At 29.1% G+C, this 18,467-nt stretch overlaps 1 protein-coding gene across 1 annotated transcript; it reads right to left on the bottom strand.

Moving 5' to 3' along the window:
* Window positions 1-1,396: 1,396 nt before the first annotated feature.
* On the bottom strand, window positions 1,397-2,983 carry LOC124944958 (protein IQ-domain 26-like). Its single transcript, XM_047485307.1, has 3 exons — window positions 2,654-2,983; window positions 2,166-2,375; window positions 1,397-2,099 (listed from the first exon to the last, which is right to left on the bottom strand). The coding sequence occupies exons 1-3, from the start codon at window positions 2,981-2,983 to the stop codon at window positions 1,587-1,589; spliced, it is 1,053 nt and encodes a 350-aa protein (XP_047341263.1). The 3' UTR covers window positions 1,397-1,586.
* Between the last annotated feature and the right edge of the window lie 15,484 nt (window positions 2,984-18,467).

Here is an 18,467-nt window from a genome sequence, read left to right as displayed (position 1 = left end):
TTTGTAATTATATATATATATATATGTTTTTATTTCATAATAATATTAAAACTAACAAATAATGATGTGTATATATAAATATGTACACAAGTTTTCAAACAAATATATTGTATGATAGTTAAAAAGTTCATTAAATGATAACTTAATTTTTGTATTTATAAATATAAATTCACTTTATTTTTGTAAAATTATATATAATTTATCAAATTTATAAAATCATAAATTTAAATAATTAGTTTAAGAGTTTATTTAAATCTAACTCGTACCCTCTTATAATTGTTTTTTATTAATTAAATAAAACAAATAAGATAATTTATTCTATAAAAAATATTTTAATAAATTAAGTATTATTTGTACACCTAATTTTAATTTCAACATTTATATATAGTAAAAGAAAATATGAATTCTGTTTTTTTGTTAATGTTTTGGCACATAGAAATTTGGATATTAATATTATTATTGTGACATTTCAAGTCAACTATCAGTCAAATTGTCCCAAAATTGGTAATTTGAATTAATTAGTATTTAATTTTGTACAGTTTCTATAAAAAAAAAAAGTCAATAAACTAGTTTCCATATATTTAAGGACTCATCAACAATTCCAAAATTGTTCATTTTCTAAAAATCATAGAAATAGTCTAATTCCAAGATGGTCAAAGTCCTAAATTAATTACTAAATTTATATAATAATTTCTTCCAATACAAAATACCCACAAAGATTAGTTTGTTCCATTACCGATGACTTAATTTGCTGCTTAACAGTTTTAAAAAAATATATATTAAATATAAATTAAACAGAAATTATTCATACCAAACTAATTGTAATCATTTTTATTGACAATATTTGTGGCAAAATAAGAAAAAATTAATATGGCATTTGAATAAGGGTAAGTCTTCACATTCAAATTATATCTTGATTAACCCAACAATGAATGTTCAAATATTTGTTGTTCTCTATTGGAAATTGTTTTAACGAGTTATTTGAATAAATTTTAAATAATTGAGCATATTTTTACATATTTACTCCTCAATCAAAGTTATTAAATAAAATATTACACCGGCCTAATTTAAATACGAATAAATGCGATTTATATATTAGTTTTTTTAAATACACTCTTAGTCGAGCTTTTCAGTCCACCTAAGAGGTCTCTTTCCATAAAAAAATAACAAAGATTAAAATAAGAGATGATAAAATAATTTTTTTTTAAAATAAAATTGAAACAAACATACATTGTAAACAGATTATTGAGTCCTAACGACCAAATATTCTTATCTCGATCTTCTATTTGCATTTGAATGATATATTTTTATTTGAACCATAATCGATAGATTCAATTGACACGACAATGATCAACTACCATTAGATTTATGTTAAAAAAAGAATCAACATGAGAAATCAAATGGATATTTGAAATCCAAAGAAAATTGTTTCTAAAATCATAACCATTATCAACTCAAATGAATCATGAGTCATGACTCATGACACTACAATCACACCCTTGTCAATAATTTACAATAACTCACACAATTTCCATCCCCAAATGATAAAAACAAATAAAAACAACTTCAAACATTCATCAAACAACTCAAGAACAAGACGATCTCTTCTGCATCCCAACACCACTCAAACTACTCCTTCCCGCCATTATTTCATTCAAAGTCACCCTCTTCTTCAAGCAACTATCCAACCTCTGTTTCGGTACACTATGTGACCTCAATTTCGCCACAAACGATTCAGTATTCGCCATATACTTTGGAAAATCATTGTTCTTGCCCGGTGTTTGTGGAAGACTCAATCGACATGCGAAACGCGGAGTGCTCTGAGCCGTTGAGAACCTGCATTCATCGCCATTGAAACTCCACTCTGGTGGATCTTGAAGGTTTCTTCTTGACCATGGAAGTGGAGATGAAGTTTCTGGGTAATAACTGTCTGCATATTCAGATACTGGGTGATATCTGGATTTCAATTTGGGCTTGAAAGTATCGATCTTTACTATCTTAGAACTTTCGTCGAACAGGTTATGTGCATTCTCCATAGATTTTGAAGAAACCCTACAAGTTCTTTCTTCTTCTTCTTCTTCATACCTTAACAACATCTCCTATAAAAGGATTCAAGAAAACCAATTTAAGTTCGAATCAATAATTAAGATAAGGGTTTTCTTTACCGTTGATTTCCTAGGACGAATTTTGGGGAGAGATGGGTTTTGGGTAGTGATGAGACGATGCGATCTTTGCGATCGGAGGACGGCGGTCTGAGCTCTTATTAGCGATTGCATACAATGAAGAGTTGCGGCGGCGCGTTTTCGGACAAGGAAACCTCTAACGACAGCTTGAAGCTTCACCACTCCTTTTAATGCCCGTAGTGCTTTACGTGCCTGATAAACAAACATAGATAGATTAGAACAAAAATTATGTTTTTTTACAGTATTATGAACTACAAAAATTTTAGTATTAATTATTAATTATTTAGTATTTTGTTTTGGGTATGTTTGATTTCATTTTAGTCATTTAGTTAAATTTTATCTTTAAAAATTTTCAATTTTTCAATTCAAATGTATTTTAGATTTGAAAAGGAAAATTATATATATTTTTTAAATAATCTCAATCAAAATAAAGATAAATATGAATTAAATAATAATGAAACCACACATACCAAATACCCTCTAAAAACATTTTGAATCTTGACAGCAGCCAACCGCTCTCTTCCGCCGCGAAAAGTAACTCCTCTTTTACAAGTCAACTTCACCACCGCCGCCGCCGCCTGTGCCGCCGCCACCGCTGCATCTGCCGCCGCCGCAGACGCCGCCGCCACCGCTAATGCATGCTTGTTCTGATCCTCCTCTTCTTCCTTGAAAGCTAATAAGTATGATCTCAACCAATCAGTATTATCAGTTTTCAAAGGAATTCTCGTTTGTTCTTCATTTTTCTTCTTATTCTTCTTCCTCCCCAATAGACCCTTTAGCCATTTTGTAGCTTTCCCCATTAAAAAACTGTAGAGAGAGAAATGAAGAAAGTAAAAATCCAATCTTTATTAGTATTTAAAAAGCCTGCAATAAGAATTTCCCACCATTGATGAACTTGTCAAATTCAAATATGTAAAAAGGTTAATGATTTATGTTTGTGTTTCTTCCCCACTTCTTTAAACATGTAATAATTATAGCAAATGATGTAACAGAAGTGAAAAAGTTTGATGATTTACCCTGTTTCTAGAATCAATCAGGTTCTCTCTCTAGAATGCCTGAAATTGAATTAACTCTCTGCAAATATTTCTACTGCAAATGGGGTTCTTTAAACTACGATCTTGTGAATCTATTTATTTAATTTCCTATCTTAATTAATATCCGAGAAGAGAATTTGGTAAGGGTTATTTGATCTTGGGATTTGTATTTTTTTTTTAAATGTAAATAATTAGTTTGTTTGGGATTTTTTTTTATTATAAGTGTTGTTATATTGGGTTATTAAAAAATAATGAAAATAGCTTATATTGACTCGCATCACGCATGGTGCTTTCTATTTTTTTTTTTTTTTTTTAAATTAAATCATCATTTCAATGTCTCTTATCATATTTATCATTATTTATAAAATTATAATATGTTTGTAAATATGTCAAGAAGTGCTAAAAGACCAAAACTTGTTTCATATTGTTTTTTAATTAAAATTTAATATTTTCTTTTAGTTTGTATATTTCATTATTTATTTTATCTACTATAATATCAAAATTAATAGATGATAAAAAATAATTATTTAAAAATTAAAATTGAAACAAAACTTTTATCCAAATTATAAGATCAAAAGTCACATGTTTGGATTCTAACTTATCACTTCTAAGTAAATGATGTAGGATCATATTAACTATCTAACAAAAATTCAATATCAATCCTTTTCTTTTTCAAAACTTTAACATGTTTCACACTATAAATGTTTAATTGAATTTTTATAGATAAGTTATATATATATATATTTATGAAATACAAATGAATTTTTATAGATAAGTTATATATATATATATTTATGAAATACAAATGAAATGAAATGATTTTATTTTAATATTTTAAAAAATAATTCTAAACAAAACATTATAAAATACCAACGATCCCTTCCTATTCTACATCTTTTACCTTTATTTTATAAAATTACTAATCTTTTTATTGTCTTTCTCAAATTTACTTATATTTTTCTCTCTAAAGTATTTAGATTATCTTCGGGCTTATCGATGAATTGGTTATTTGGTTAAAAACCAGTTTTTATTTATAATCCAACGATCATATCATCAATCTAATCAATCTATTTATCTTTTAAAATACCAAAATTATCCTTTATTTTTTTAATATAAATTAATTATTAAATAAAAATCTAATGAGATAAAGAGTAATTTGATCAAAAATAAATAAAACCCAATTTTTCTGACTTTTTATCTAACAAGAATTTTTTGAAAAAAACTCAAATAAACTAAAAAAACCAATTTCTCAAACAAGTTCTTACCTACCTTTTTCATTTATTTTCACAAAATACTCATCTTTTTATTAACTTTCTCAATCTACTCATCTTTTTCTCTAAAATAGTAAACTTTTTTTGTTATAATTTTTTTTTTTTGCCGAAATGAAGACAGATTTTCACTTCTTCCCCTAGAAATGTAAAAACTATGAAATGGGTTGTCTTTAATTATTGTCTCTGAATAATAAGAACAGTCATTAAAGCATTTATGGATGAATTTGTTTTATCTCTCTGTTCACTACGTTTGTGTACCAGGCAGCAATAATAAGGACAGGGGAAGAGGGAAGATCTTTACAGTTTTGTAATGAGAATCTGAATAGAAATTTACCATTGATTTTGCAGGATCTCTAAACAGAAATCTCTGCATTTCTGTTTTTATTTTATCAGAGAGAGAATCCCTCAGAATGATTGAAGCTTTTCGTGTAAGAATTGATAAAGAAGGGGCATCCATAATCTCTGTACAAACAAATATCTGAATTATTCATTTTGGAAAGAATACAAACTTTACTCATTAATAGGAGAGCAGGGAATACCAAAATCTGTGTTTCGTGTCATCTTAAGGCCTTGTTTTGATTTTATCTTTAGTGTTAAATGAATCTCATTTTTTTATTCTTAAAAGTCATTCTATTATATTAGGTTTTGTTTGAGTTATTTAAATCATTTTGTTTGTTATAGAGTTATGAGAAGTTGAATTATTGATGAAAAGATGTTACAGGGATATTTGGTTTGGAGGCTAGTCTAGAATTGGAATAAAATTTTGTTTTTTTAGTAAGTTTAATGTGAATGAGTTTAGTCATTCCAATATTGTTGTTTGATTTATAAGCTAGAATTATGTATGATTACCAATATTGTCTTATTTTAATTTTGAGTGAATGTGTTGGTAAATGTAGCAAAAATAATATGTATCACATAAAAAAATGTGGTTACAAGGAGTTAACACATAACCTACAAACATACTTAATCATTTAACCAGACGCAAGACTTCGAACCCAGGACCTCTCAATGAGGTTAGGGATATTCAACTATTGTTGCCGCTAAACTAGTAAAATTGATAATTTGTATCACATAACATATACAGCAATGAACACATTTATTTTTTACATCAAAATGATATAATTGAATATTTTGAATTACTTTGCGTCTTTTACTAACAATAGAAATACTTGTAGGGATAAACCCGACAAGCCCACGGTCTAGGGCAGTACACTTTATAAGAACCCATTTAATAATAAAAATAGGGTTTTAGTAAAATTTATTAAATTCTTAACATAACAATATTTAGTTTAATGATTTAAGATAAAAAAGATATATATTCTCTTTACTTATGAGTTCAAGTCTTATCAAAAATATTTTTTTTAATAATTTCTTTTAACTAAAACTAAGACATTAAAAAATAATTCCATATTTTTCTACAAGTTCATGTCATTATCTTTTACATCAAATAAAGATATTAACATATTAGGTAAAACCTAATGTGATTGTCATATAAAAATAGCACAAGCTTTTACTTTTTAGACTCAACAGACTTAGTAGAAATAGTCATTCATAATTTCAGACTCTAAAAAATAAAATCCCTAAAGATGAAACCGCATATTTATCAAATTGAATTACTCTTTTGCTCTTTTGAATAGTTTCTGGATAGCTGTATTTCGATAGTTAAAGAATGGACAATCGAAAATAAACAAACTCAATCTGAACATCATAGAAAAAGTATTCAAAATTTGAAAAAAAAAGTGTAAAGAATGAAAAAAAAAAAATCAGGTAAAAAGATATATATTTTTGGTTTAATGGTTATTTCAAGTTTGAACTTGCGTCATTTAAAATAATAATAATAATAATTTTGTGAAAAAAAATACTAAATTATCTTTTTCTCAAAAATTCCCAAATGTTTTCTCACATTGTACATTTTTTTTATGAATATAGTAAACACTCAATTTTGTGCTATAATTCAGACAGTTTATATTTTTTAAATAATCTTGAATTAGTATTTTGTTTTCTTTCTAAAATTCCTATAGTTTGGATTTAAAATAAATAATTATTTTAGAAAACTCGAATAATTAAATTATAGATTATTTTCAAATAAAACTCAATATATATAATAAATAAATAACTAAGCAAATAAATAGACAAAATAAAATAAATATATTTATGTTGGTTTATTTATTACTTTTACATAAGTTAAAAAAATGGAGATTATTTAAAATTGTTAATTTATATTGAAGAAACTAAATTGAGCAAAATTAAACGCTACATAATCTGACCAAAATAAATCAATGAATTTGGTTTTTTAAGCTTTTTTCTAAATTTTATATTTGTGCAAAGTTGTTTGAGTGTAAGCTAGGTGTTTAAAAACATTCTAATAATTGTTTTTGAGATTTGTTTTTTAATTAAGGAAAACTCCCTATGCACACCTCAATTCATCGTAGCATCCACTTTTATTTAAAACCTTTCTAGTAAAAATACAAAAGGTGACATTAAGTCATTTTAAAAAGTAAAATAAAGGTGAATAGGAATATCCAAAATAAACAAGGCCTAGGCATGGGTCATGGGTCATGACCCAGTAGCGGGTCCTAGATAGCAAATTTTATTTTCAACCTCTATATACTATAAAACATGGATTGGTTTTTGTGATCATTTGGGTTGTCATCCTAAGTAAATCCATTTTTTTAATTTTAAATTAAAATTTTTTATATGGAGTGAATGGAATAAATTCAATTCAACCAAAAATTTCTAAAATCTTATCAACAATTAAATTTTTTTTATAAATTAATATATTACACTCAAATGTATTAAAAATTATTATTTATCTATACATAAAATTACATACAAGTGAGAGCTTACATTAAGTCTTAAATGCTTCGTAGAAACGAATAAAACTTTTAAAACACTTAGTTAACACTCAAACAATTTTGCACATAAAATTGGAAATTTGAACCAAACTTGAAAAACAAAAAATGGTTAGTTGATTTGATCGTAGTTCTTTTAGAAGTCCTTTATCCCTTGTCTTGTAAAGCTTTATATGGGTGTTAATGTGTCTTGTTATCTTGCGGCCAATTTTGGATAATTGGATTCCCCATATGTCGGTCAAAATTGAGGACTTGTGGCTAAGGAATGCCCACCACCAATTTGTCATATTTGCCCTATTATGTAGCATTTTTTCTTACACAATTTAGTTAGGAAATATCAATTTTCCAATAATTTTAATTTTTCCTCCTTATATGAAACAAGACAAAAAAAAAAAACAAATAAATCTAACATTAATATATATTTATTTTGTTTGGTCTATTTATTTGCTTACTTATTTATTATATATATAAGTTATTTGAAAATAGTCCGTAATTTATTTATTTTTAAAACAATTATTTATTTTAAATCCCGTGTAGTAGGTTTTAAAAATTTAAAAATAAATTATTAACTCGAAATTATTTAAAATTTATAAATTAGGAAACCGAGAATGAATACAATTTAGGAGTATATCTCCAAAACTAAACGGTACATAATTATGTTCTAAACATATACCAATTATCATTTTATTTTTATATTTGATAAATCAATTAAAAAAAAAGTTAATACTTAAGATGTTTTGTCCACCTAAGAAAATTGTCTCAAATGTCTAAATTGTGATAGCCAACCCATCTCACAAGTTTAATTTGATTTTTTATTAGGTGAAATTCAATTAATAATTGAGTCAAATTCTTTTAAATATATATATATATATATATATATATATATATATATATATATATATATATATATATATATATATATATATATATATATATATATATATATATATATATATATATATATATAAACCTATTTTTTTACTAGTTTTAAAAAACCAATCTAAAAGACCAAACTAAAACATGATCATACCCTAAAATTGTATAATTTTGGGTTGACCATATATTTGATAACATAAGTGGCTATATGAAGGCTATGTCTTTCTCAGATCAGTTTGTATTAATTTGTTCTTAGACTTTTTTTCTTATGATTTTAGTAAGAAAGATAGGGTACCTTAAGCATAGAATCCCGAGTGACATGTTTAAGAGACTAAATATCCAAGTTCCCGAGTGACATATTTAAGAGACTAAATGGTCCGAGTTTACGAGTGACATGTTTAAGAGACTAAATGTCCGAGTTCACGTCTTATATTTCGTTTCGTTTAGCTTAAACTATTCAATTTGTTTAGAAGACCAATTTTTGTTCTAATGATTAAGACTTGAACAATAAAATTGATTTAAATGCATGGGTCGAAACTTGTTGATAGGACTGAGAAATTGTGTGGGCTGGGTTTCCATTAACTTCTAGAGGAATCTCTTCAAATTTCTTCATATCATTTGATCCAATAATGTTATATTTTGAATTATTGATACACTAGTTTATTTTTTCTAATTAATTGTATAAAGGAATGGAGTTTCCATGATAAGGGATAAAGGCATAAAGCAAATGAAAAAAATACATACATAATATAAAGACATTTGAAACTTATAACCATAAAATCTACTAACAAGTAGAACACAATTTCATAAAGAAAATAACTATAAAGTATCAAACAAAATATATAATATATAGGAAAAAAGTTCACTTAGACGTATGTACTTGCACAATTAGCTCACTTAGACGTACTAATAAAATGTCATTTAAACATATGTACTATCAAAAATGGGCTCATTTAGCCTCTTTTAATAACTATGGTTAATTTTTATTTTTAAATTTATATATTTATTAATTAAATATTAATATATTTTCTCTCTCATTATTTTTCATTAATTAAACTAAGTAATTTATTTTAATTCTTAAATGTTTTATTATTTTAATATTAATTTCTCTTTTATATTTCATCTTATTTTTTTATTAGTTTTTATTTTTTATATTTCTTAAATTCTAATTTTTTTTTTTAAAAATTCAACAACTTATTTATGAATTTTATGTTTTACATTGAAGGATTTTTTCTTATTTAATTTAATATAATAAAAATAAAAAAGGGTTTTTTCTTATTTAGTTTAATATAAATAAAAATGAAATTAATAATTTTTTATTTAATTTTTATTCACGACTTATATTAGTAGTAAATGAATTGTTTTGTCTAATATTTGATTATTATTTTTTTAGCGTTTGATGAATGAGTTTTTTTTATTATTCAATTCTTAATTCTTAATTAATTTATTTTTGTGTTGAAGGATTTTTATTGCTGAAAGAATTTTCATTGTTATATTTAATTATTGGGATTAAACAATTTTAAAATAATTAATAATTAACGTGAATATAAAAAAATATATAAAAAAGAAGAAAAAATATAAAATTAAAATAATTAATGATGAATGCTTATATATATATATATATATATATATATATATATATATAAAATAAAATTAAAATAATCAATCATAAATACTTATATAGAAATAATAAAAAAATAGAGAGTTCATTTATTAGTAATAAATGAAATAATAAATGAAAAGTAATGAGAGAGAAAATATATGAATATAAATATATAAATTTAAAAATAAAGGTTAACTATGGTTACTAAAAGAGGCTAAATGAGCCAATTTTTGATAGTACATACGTTTAAATGACATTTTATTAGTACATACGTTTAAGTGAGCTAGTTGTACCAGTACATACGTCTAAGTGAGCTAGTTGTACCAGTACATACGTTTTTTTAGATTTGTTCTTTGGAAATGGCTCAGGAAGCAGATCCAATAGTATCCGACAAGGAGTTAATCGTTCTTCTAGAAGACTTACGAGCTCGATAACGTATTAAGTAACGTTTTTTATTTAATTTTTTATATCATGCTTTGTCGTTATTTTTAAACGATTTTTATTGTTTTTAATATATATGAACATTTATAAGAAAGTAACAAAAATAACATGAACAAAAACATCTCAGTTACGGATGTTCTTAGAAATCAAAACTGTGACAAATCAGTTTTGAAATTGTTTATGACGAACAACAGATTTATCAAAACTGAAATAACACAAATTAATAACAACACAATATATATAGTTCGGTCAAAATTGACTTACATCCATGAGATAGATAAGTTTCACTAAATCAAATAAAATATAAATAGTATAAACTTAGATACCCTACTCTCAAATAAAAAAGTGATTACTCTAAAAATGATTGAGATACTTCACAATCAAAAGCTCTTCCAACCTTTGTATCTAAATCAGCCAAAGAACAAGAAGAAATTAGAAAACCCTAGATCTGTTCACTATGTCTCAACTTTATTGTGTCTTAAGATTAACATACCACCCTTAACCCATTTTTATAATGGAAAACTCTAACCAATTTACTTACATGGAAGTTAAAACCCGACGACAATGGTAAGGAACACCTCAACAACTCTCCCCCTTCCGATCCATGGGAGAATATTGTTATAAACATTAATCATCGTGATGCCCCTACTAAAACCATTCCGACTTTGGCATAACATATTTCATGCTTGCCCCTTGGCAAGCTCTTTGTCATCATATCTGACATGTTCTCATCTGTATTCTTTTTCTTTGAATATAACCCTTTCTTCTCAAGCACTTCACAAATCCAATGATACATTCTTTTGATGTGTTTTGAACGTGAATGGAAACTTGAATTCTTGCTCACATATATAGCACTTTGTGAGTCACTAAACACCATAAACATGTCTTGTACTATACCTGTTTCCTTCAATAATTCATTCGTCCATCTCATTTCCTTACAACATTTAGTAATGACAATATATTCAGCTTTTGTAGTAGACAAAACAACACATTTATGTAGACGAGACTGCCATGACACAGCTCCTCCTCCAAAAGTAAACACATACCCTAAAGTTGATCTCATGTGTCAATATCACCACTCATATATAAATTAGAAAACCCTTCAACATGTGTCTTTCCAGTACCATAACACAAATCGTATTTGAAGGTCCCTAGAAAATATCTCATTAGCCACTTAACCGTTTGCCAGTGTGCCTCACTAGGATTTGAAAGGAACTACTTCAACCATATAAATTATATCCGGTCTTATGTAGACCATTGCATACATCAGACTGCCTATTGCTGAAGCATATGGAACCTTGCACATTTCTTCTCTCTTTGGGAGACATTGTCTTACTTATTTTCAAGTGTGTAACTAATGAACAAGTAATGGGTTTTTCTTTCTCCATACATAATCTTTTTATAATCTTCTCAATATATCTCTCTTGAGACAGCCATAACCTTTTCTTCACCCGATCATGAATGACCTACATCTTAAGAATTTGTCTTGCTTGACCCAAGTCTTTCATCTCAAAAAACTTGGCCAAATCCTTTTTCAACTCGACAATTTTGAGCTTGTCTCTCTCTATAATCAGCATGTAATCAACATATAGAAGTATAATAAAATCATTAGAAGAAAACTTTTGCACAAAGACATAATGATATGTAGACATCTTCATGTATACATGGATGGTCATTAACAACTAAAACTTAAGATACCATTACCTTGGTGCTTACTTCAAACCGTACAAACTTTTGACAAGTTTGCACACTTTGTTTTTCTCATCTTTCTACTATAACTTTCAGGGTGCTCCATATAAACATCTTCATCCAAATTACCGTGGAGAAATATAGTCTTGACATCAAGTTATTTAACCTCAAGATCCATACAAGCATATAGACCTAACACCCGGATGGAAGTCATCTTCACTACCGGTGAGAAAATCTCATCATAATCGATTCCATACCTCTGGCCAAAACCTTTGACACCAGCATAGCCTTGTATCTTGACTAGCTATCATCACCTTATTTCTTGATCTTGTACACCCATATATTTTGTAATACATTTCTGTTTTTTGGTCTTTCCATTAGTTTAAATGTGCCATTTTTCAGCAATGACTTCATCTCTTCATCCATGGCAGCTAGTCATTCTTCATTGTGAGCATCCTCGAGAGCTTCCTTATAGCATATAGGCTCCCCACAATTAATTAGAAGGACATACTCTGTACCCGGATACTTAAAACTTGATATTTTCATCTTAGTAGACCTCATAAGTACCTCTATTTTTTTATTATGTTGATTTCCATCTTTTTGTTAAGCTACAAAATCAGCCTCAATATTATCACCAAGATCAGCTTCTATATCATTTCCAAGGCCTACAGATTGACCTTAAGGAACATCATCATCACTATCTGAGTCTGAAGCTACATGTGACCTTGTCTCTTCAACATAATGAGATAGCTCAAGACCTGGAAGATCATGTATGTGTGCATCAAGCTTGTCACCATCTTCAAAATTCTCAATAGTCCGATCTTCAAGGAATACCACATCTCGGCTTCTCAAAACCTTCTTGTAAACTAGGTCATAACACTTGTATCCCCATTTTTCATCACCATACATTGCCTAGTTTTTGCATCTAGCTTAGACCTCTCATCTTTAGGAATATGCACAAAGACTCTACAACCAAAAACACGTAAATAGTCATAAATGACATTTTTACTTGACAAGACACTTTTTGCACACTTATTACTCAATGACTTAGAGGAAGAACATTTGATCACATACACTATAATGCTCATGGCTTCAACCCATAAATGCTTAACCAACTTGTCATGGGAGAGAATACTCCTCGTCTGTTCCAACATTGTTATGTTCATCCTCTCTACCACTTCATTTTGTCGTGGAGTCTTGGGCATTGTCTGTTCATGTCGAATACCCTGCTCTTTGCAATAATCATCAAATGAGCCTGTGTATTATTCCTCATTATCTAACCGCATTCTCATTAGTTTCATGCCGGACTCTCTTTCAACCAGCTTATAAAAGACCTCGAACCTTGCTACAACCTCATCCTTATACTTTATAGCATATGTCCAAACCTTCCTAAATACATTGTCTATGAACGTTACAAAATAATAAGCACCACCTATGGATCTAATCTTCATAGGACCACATATATCTATATGGACTAGTTAAAGGACATTATTTTTCAATTCCACCTTTGACTTACTAAAGGAAACTTTGTTCTGCTTATCCTTTAAGTAATGCTCATAGCTTTCAAGATGAGCATCATTGAGATTCGACAATTCATTCATTTTGATCAAAACATTCAACCTTTTTTCACTAATGTGACATAGTTTCTTGTGCCACAACTCACAGGATGACTCCATCATGATAGAATACGCTTCATCATAAATAAATTTCAAATTTGTCTTGTATAAGGAACAATATTTCTTACCTCGTGCAACAACCAAGGAAACCTTGCTTAACTTTCATGCTCCACCACTGAAAACATTATGGTAGCCTCCATCATCGAGCTTACCTTCGGAAATCAAATTCATTCTCAAGTCAAGAACATTTCTTACATCTCTCAAAGTCATGAAACAACTCATGTTTGTCTCGATTCTAACATCACCAAGACCGACTATCTTGGACACACCATTGTTACCCATGCGAACCTCACCATGATCACCAACTTTGTAAGACTGGAAGTAACCTTTATATGGAGTAATATGAAATGAAGCACCTGTGTCAACAATCCATGTTATTTCATTTGAAGACGTGCTACGACAGAAGTCTTAACATTTAGAAGCATATGTCAATTCACCATTCCAAGCATAAACATATGTATTTGCACTCTCTTCTTTCTTTTCCCTAAGCTTCACCGTATCTTTTGCTTTATCATTTTTAAATTTCCACTACTTGTTTCTCTAATGACCCATTTTGCCACAGTAATGACAAACACCATCCTTCTTCGAAGCTCTAGACTTACTTCTAGACTTGCCCCTACTCGAATCACTTCTATTATCCTTTGATCTTCTTTTATAAGTCACCAACATATTAAACTTAAAGGGTTTATCCCCCTTTCGATTCTTCTCATCAAGTAAGGAACTGGTGACAAATGTCATGTTGACTTTACAATTTGATGATGAGTTGTTGAAAGTGATAATAAGTGTCTCCCAACTCGTAGGCAAAGAGCTAAGGACTAAAAGTGCTTACACCTCATCATCAAATTTTATCATCATACTACTCAATTTATTCAAAATATTTTAAAATTCATTTAAGTGCTCATCAATTGATTTATTATCAATGTACTTAAGGTTCACCAGCCTTTGTGACAATATTTCTTTATTCCATGTTGACCTCCCGACGTTAAGAGCTTTTAGTTTGCTCCACACACCATACGTCGTAGTCTCGTTCTCAACATGGTGCACAACATTTACACCAACCCACGAACAAATAAAGTTACACGCCTTTCTATTTGTCTTTTTCCAATCATCATTTTTTGTACTCTCAAGTCTAACACCCTCATTTTTAATTGTTTCATGCAAATCATCTGAAATTAATAGATCGCTAATCACCAGTTTCTATTGCCTATAGTTTGTACTATTCAGACTCACCATATCAGGTCTAGATTTTCCCATTATTGCAGTCTTAATAACTAACGAAAACCCCAACAAAGAAACCAATTGATCTCCTCTTTGAATTTCGTCGAGTAACCAGCAGAACACTTTGCTCCAATTTTAAAACACGTAACCAACTAATACTACTCTGATACCACTGTTGGGTTTTGCATCAACAAAACCATGAATCTTCTTAGAAATCAAACATGTGACAAATTAGTTTCGAAATTGTCTATGACGAACGATAGATTTACTAAAACTGAAATAACACAAAACAATAACTACACAATATATGTGGTTCAGTCAAAATCGACCTACGTCCATGGGAAGGATAATTTTCACTAAATCAAAGAAATATCAATATTACAAATTTACATACTTTGTCTCAAATGAAAGAAGTGATTACTCTAGGAATGATTGAGATACTCTGCAATCAAAAGCTCTACATCTCTCTCTAAATCAACCAAAGAAGAAGAAGAAATTAGAAAATTCTAGATCTGTTTACTATCTCTCAATTGTACTGTTTCTTAGAAAAAAATACCAAAAAATGTATATATATCCCTTTCATAATAGAAAACTCTGACCCGTTTATTTACCTGAAAGTTAAAACTCGACCATAATGACAAGCTTTGTCGTTATTTTTAAACAAATTTTATCATTTTTTTTAATATATGTAAACCTTAAAAAATAAGTAACAAAAACAACCTGAACAAAAACATCTCGGTCAAAGAGATATTGGAAAGAAGATCACCCACAATTTTTACTCGTAAAATATATTTAATTTAACTGACCTTAAAAATTCAAGCTTGGTTTCTTCTTCTTTGTTATATTAAAAACTAAGTAAATTAAACAAAATTTTATATATGAATACGAATATACTGCTCTTCTAGAATGATTAATTGATTAAAATTTTATCTTGATTGATAAATTGAATAATTAAATGATTAAAAAAATAAGATGGATGTAATATGCACCAGTAAAAATAGGTTTTTTACCGAAAGTATAACCTCTCGGTAAAAGCCCTATATCTGTCGGTAAAAGCCTTTTCCCGACAACCCGTCAGACTGTCGGCATTTGTCGGTATTGCTCTTGTCAGTAAAGGTGTAGAGATATAAGCCGACAGATTTTATATCTTTCGGTATATCCTTTTCCGAAAGATTTATTGAAATATTTCGGAAATGCTTTACTTCCTTTACCGAAAGATTTATGCATATCTTTCGGATCTACTTTACTTCATTTACCGAATGATTTATGCATATCTTTTGGATCCGCTTTACTTCCTTTACCGAAAGATTTATGCATATCTTTCGGCTTTACTGTACTTCCTTTCGGCTCTGCTTTACTTCCTTTACCGAAAGATTTATGCATATCTTTCGGCTTTGCTTTACTGACTTTACCGAAAGATTTAGTGATATCTTTCGGCTTTGCTTTACTACCTTTACCGAAAGATATATGCATATCTTTCGGTTTTGCTTTACTTCCTTTACCGAAAGATTTATGTATATCTTTCGGCTTTGCTTTACATCATTTACCAAAAGATCTATGCATATCTTTCGGTATTTCCTCTTTATAGATTTTTAATATTTTGTTTGTTTTTTACATAACATTAACCTGTTTAATTATCATTCAAATCAAAGAAATACAATAATCAAAAAATTTCATTACATTTTCCAAAATTCTAAATCAATACGTATTACAAACACGTGTACTAATCCAAAAACATAATCCAACATACTTGTTCCAAACATGATAACATTATCCAAAAACTACATAATAAACGTACTAACTCGGCGGTGGTGGTTGATTCGATAACCTTGCTAATATTTCTACAATCTATTGTTGCGTTCTTTCGTTATTAACTTGAACTAACTCTTCAAGTTCATTGACCCGCACTCGGAGCTGTTGGTTTTCTTCTCTTCAAGTTCATTGACCCTCCACGTTGAGAATTGTCGCTCCTCCGCCGATCACCGTGAAAGCGTGATGGCCGGACGCCTGACCCCATACCCATCACATGCCCGTGTCGTTGGGGCTCGAAGACTTTCTCGGTCACTTCAAAGTCGGAGATATCGGGTGTTTCACTAATTATTTGCTCCATCTCCGCCTGCACATTTTAAAGTTTTATTGTATAAGATGTATATATAGTTCTATTAAATTTTCAATTAAACTTATTTATTAACTTACGATCTTCTCTTGTGATAATGGGTTCAACGTCGGGATCATGTTGTCTTTGGTGGGTCTCGGAGTTTGAGTCTTTCTAAACCTCTCTATGATAGTTGGTGGACGTCTGAGTTCAACCGTCTGTACAAATAATTTTGAGTTAATCAGTAAATTAGTTAAATTATTTATAATAGGTATAACTGAATAATGTACATACCAATTCTTCTTCTACGCGCGAAAATGGTTTACTGCCTGTATGGTGCGGAAACTTCATTTATTTTCTGTTGCCAATATTGATAGAGCTTTTTTTCTGCATTTAAAATAAAAAAATAGTTAAAACTAGTGTCGTTAGTACATATTTCAATTATGAAATTATACGTACCTTGAAATTCTCGGTGAAGAAGTGGTGTCTGTAGAGAAACTCCCACTCTGTTGGATCATAACATGGTGGTGGATTCGCAAGCACGGCCGCCTCATCTCCGTTATGAATCCGAACATAATCCCGACTCAAATCGGAGCGCCACCTATCCAACATTTGTTTAGCGTGTGCAATCCCGGCCTCTTTGAACGTATCTATAGACATATCTGTATTCTCAAATGGATCCTGAAATATAGAATCACCAAATGTTATAAAACTTCATTTGAATGTTAATTAAGGTTCAATTTTTTGTCGTCATAGCACGCCACAGTGAATCGAGTTGGTCGTTACTCAAAGCTCTCCATTTTAATTGGCGATGCGAGATGAGTTGAGGGTCCTGCACCATCGACCCCACATGCCGAGACCACATACGTCTTGCATCATCATCTGGCCTCCCATCGATGTCTCCGAAAGTCAGCTGCACTTTAGATCCTTGAGCCCTTAAAGCAAGCTCAATATTTTTATTCCGACCTCGTCTACGCGTGAAGGAAGAACCTGTAAAAGAAACAAATTAATATTATTAGGTCAAAAACATTATAAACAATAAATATTTATACAAATTTACCGAAAGATATATGTAAATTAATATTATTAGGACCAAAAACGAAAGATTTACCCTAAATCTTTCGGTATTCTTTAGCAAAACTGAAAGATATATGTACATCTTTCGGCTTTGGCCTTTAAAAACAAAAAAAAAACATGTACTTAGCCGTTTTTCTAATTTTTTTAAAAGTATCAAAACCAAGAGATATAGACTATATCTTTCGGTATATACCTTAAAGAAAATCATGTACTTAACCGTTTTTCTGAATTTATTTTGAAAAGGATCAAAACCAAGAGATATAGACTATATCTTTCGGTATATACTTTAAAGAAAATCCTATAGTTAGCCGTTTTTCTGGATTCATTTTGAAAAAGATCAAAACCGAAAGATATAGACTATATCTTTCGGTATAGACCTTAAAGAAAATCCTGTACTTAGCCGTTTTTCTGAAAATGTTTTGGAAGGGATCAAAGCCGAAAGATATATACTA

Source organism: Impatiens glandulifera, chromosome 7, assembly GCF_907164915.1.
Source record: "Impatiens glandulifera chromosome 7, dImpGla2.1, whole genome shotgun sequence".
In the NCBI taxonomy this organism is placed as follows: domain Eukaryota; kingdom Viridiplantae; phylum Streptophyta; class Magnoliopsida; order Ericales; family Balsaminaceae; genus Impatiens; species Impatiens glandulifera.
Note: the sequence above shows the minus strand (reverse complement) of the source record. Positions and strands in the feature narration are given on the sequence as shown.

Coding starts and splice junctions, on each gene's coding strand:
- LOC124944958 (XM_047485307.1), bottom strand. CDS start 2,983: ATGGGGAAAGCTACAAAATGGCTAAAGGGTCTATTGGGGAGGAAGAAG. Junction 2,376..2,653: donor ATGTTTTTAGAGGGTATTTG/GTATGTGTGGTT, acceptor TTTGTTTATCAG/GCACGTAAAGCACTACGGGC. Junction 2,100..2,165: donor TTCGTCCTAGGAAATCAACG/GTAAAGAAAACC, acceptor ATCCTTTTATAG/GAGATGTTGTTAAGGTATGA.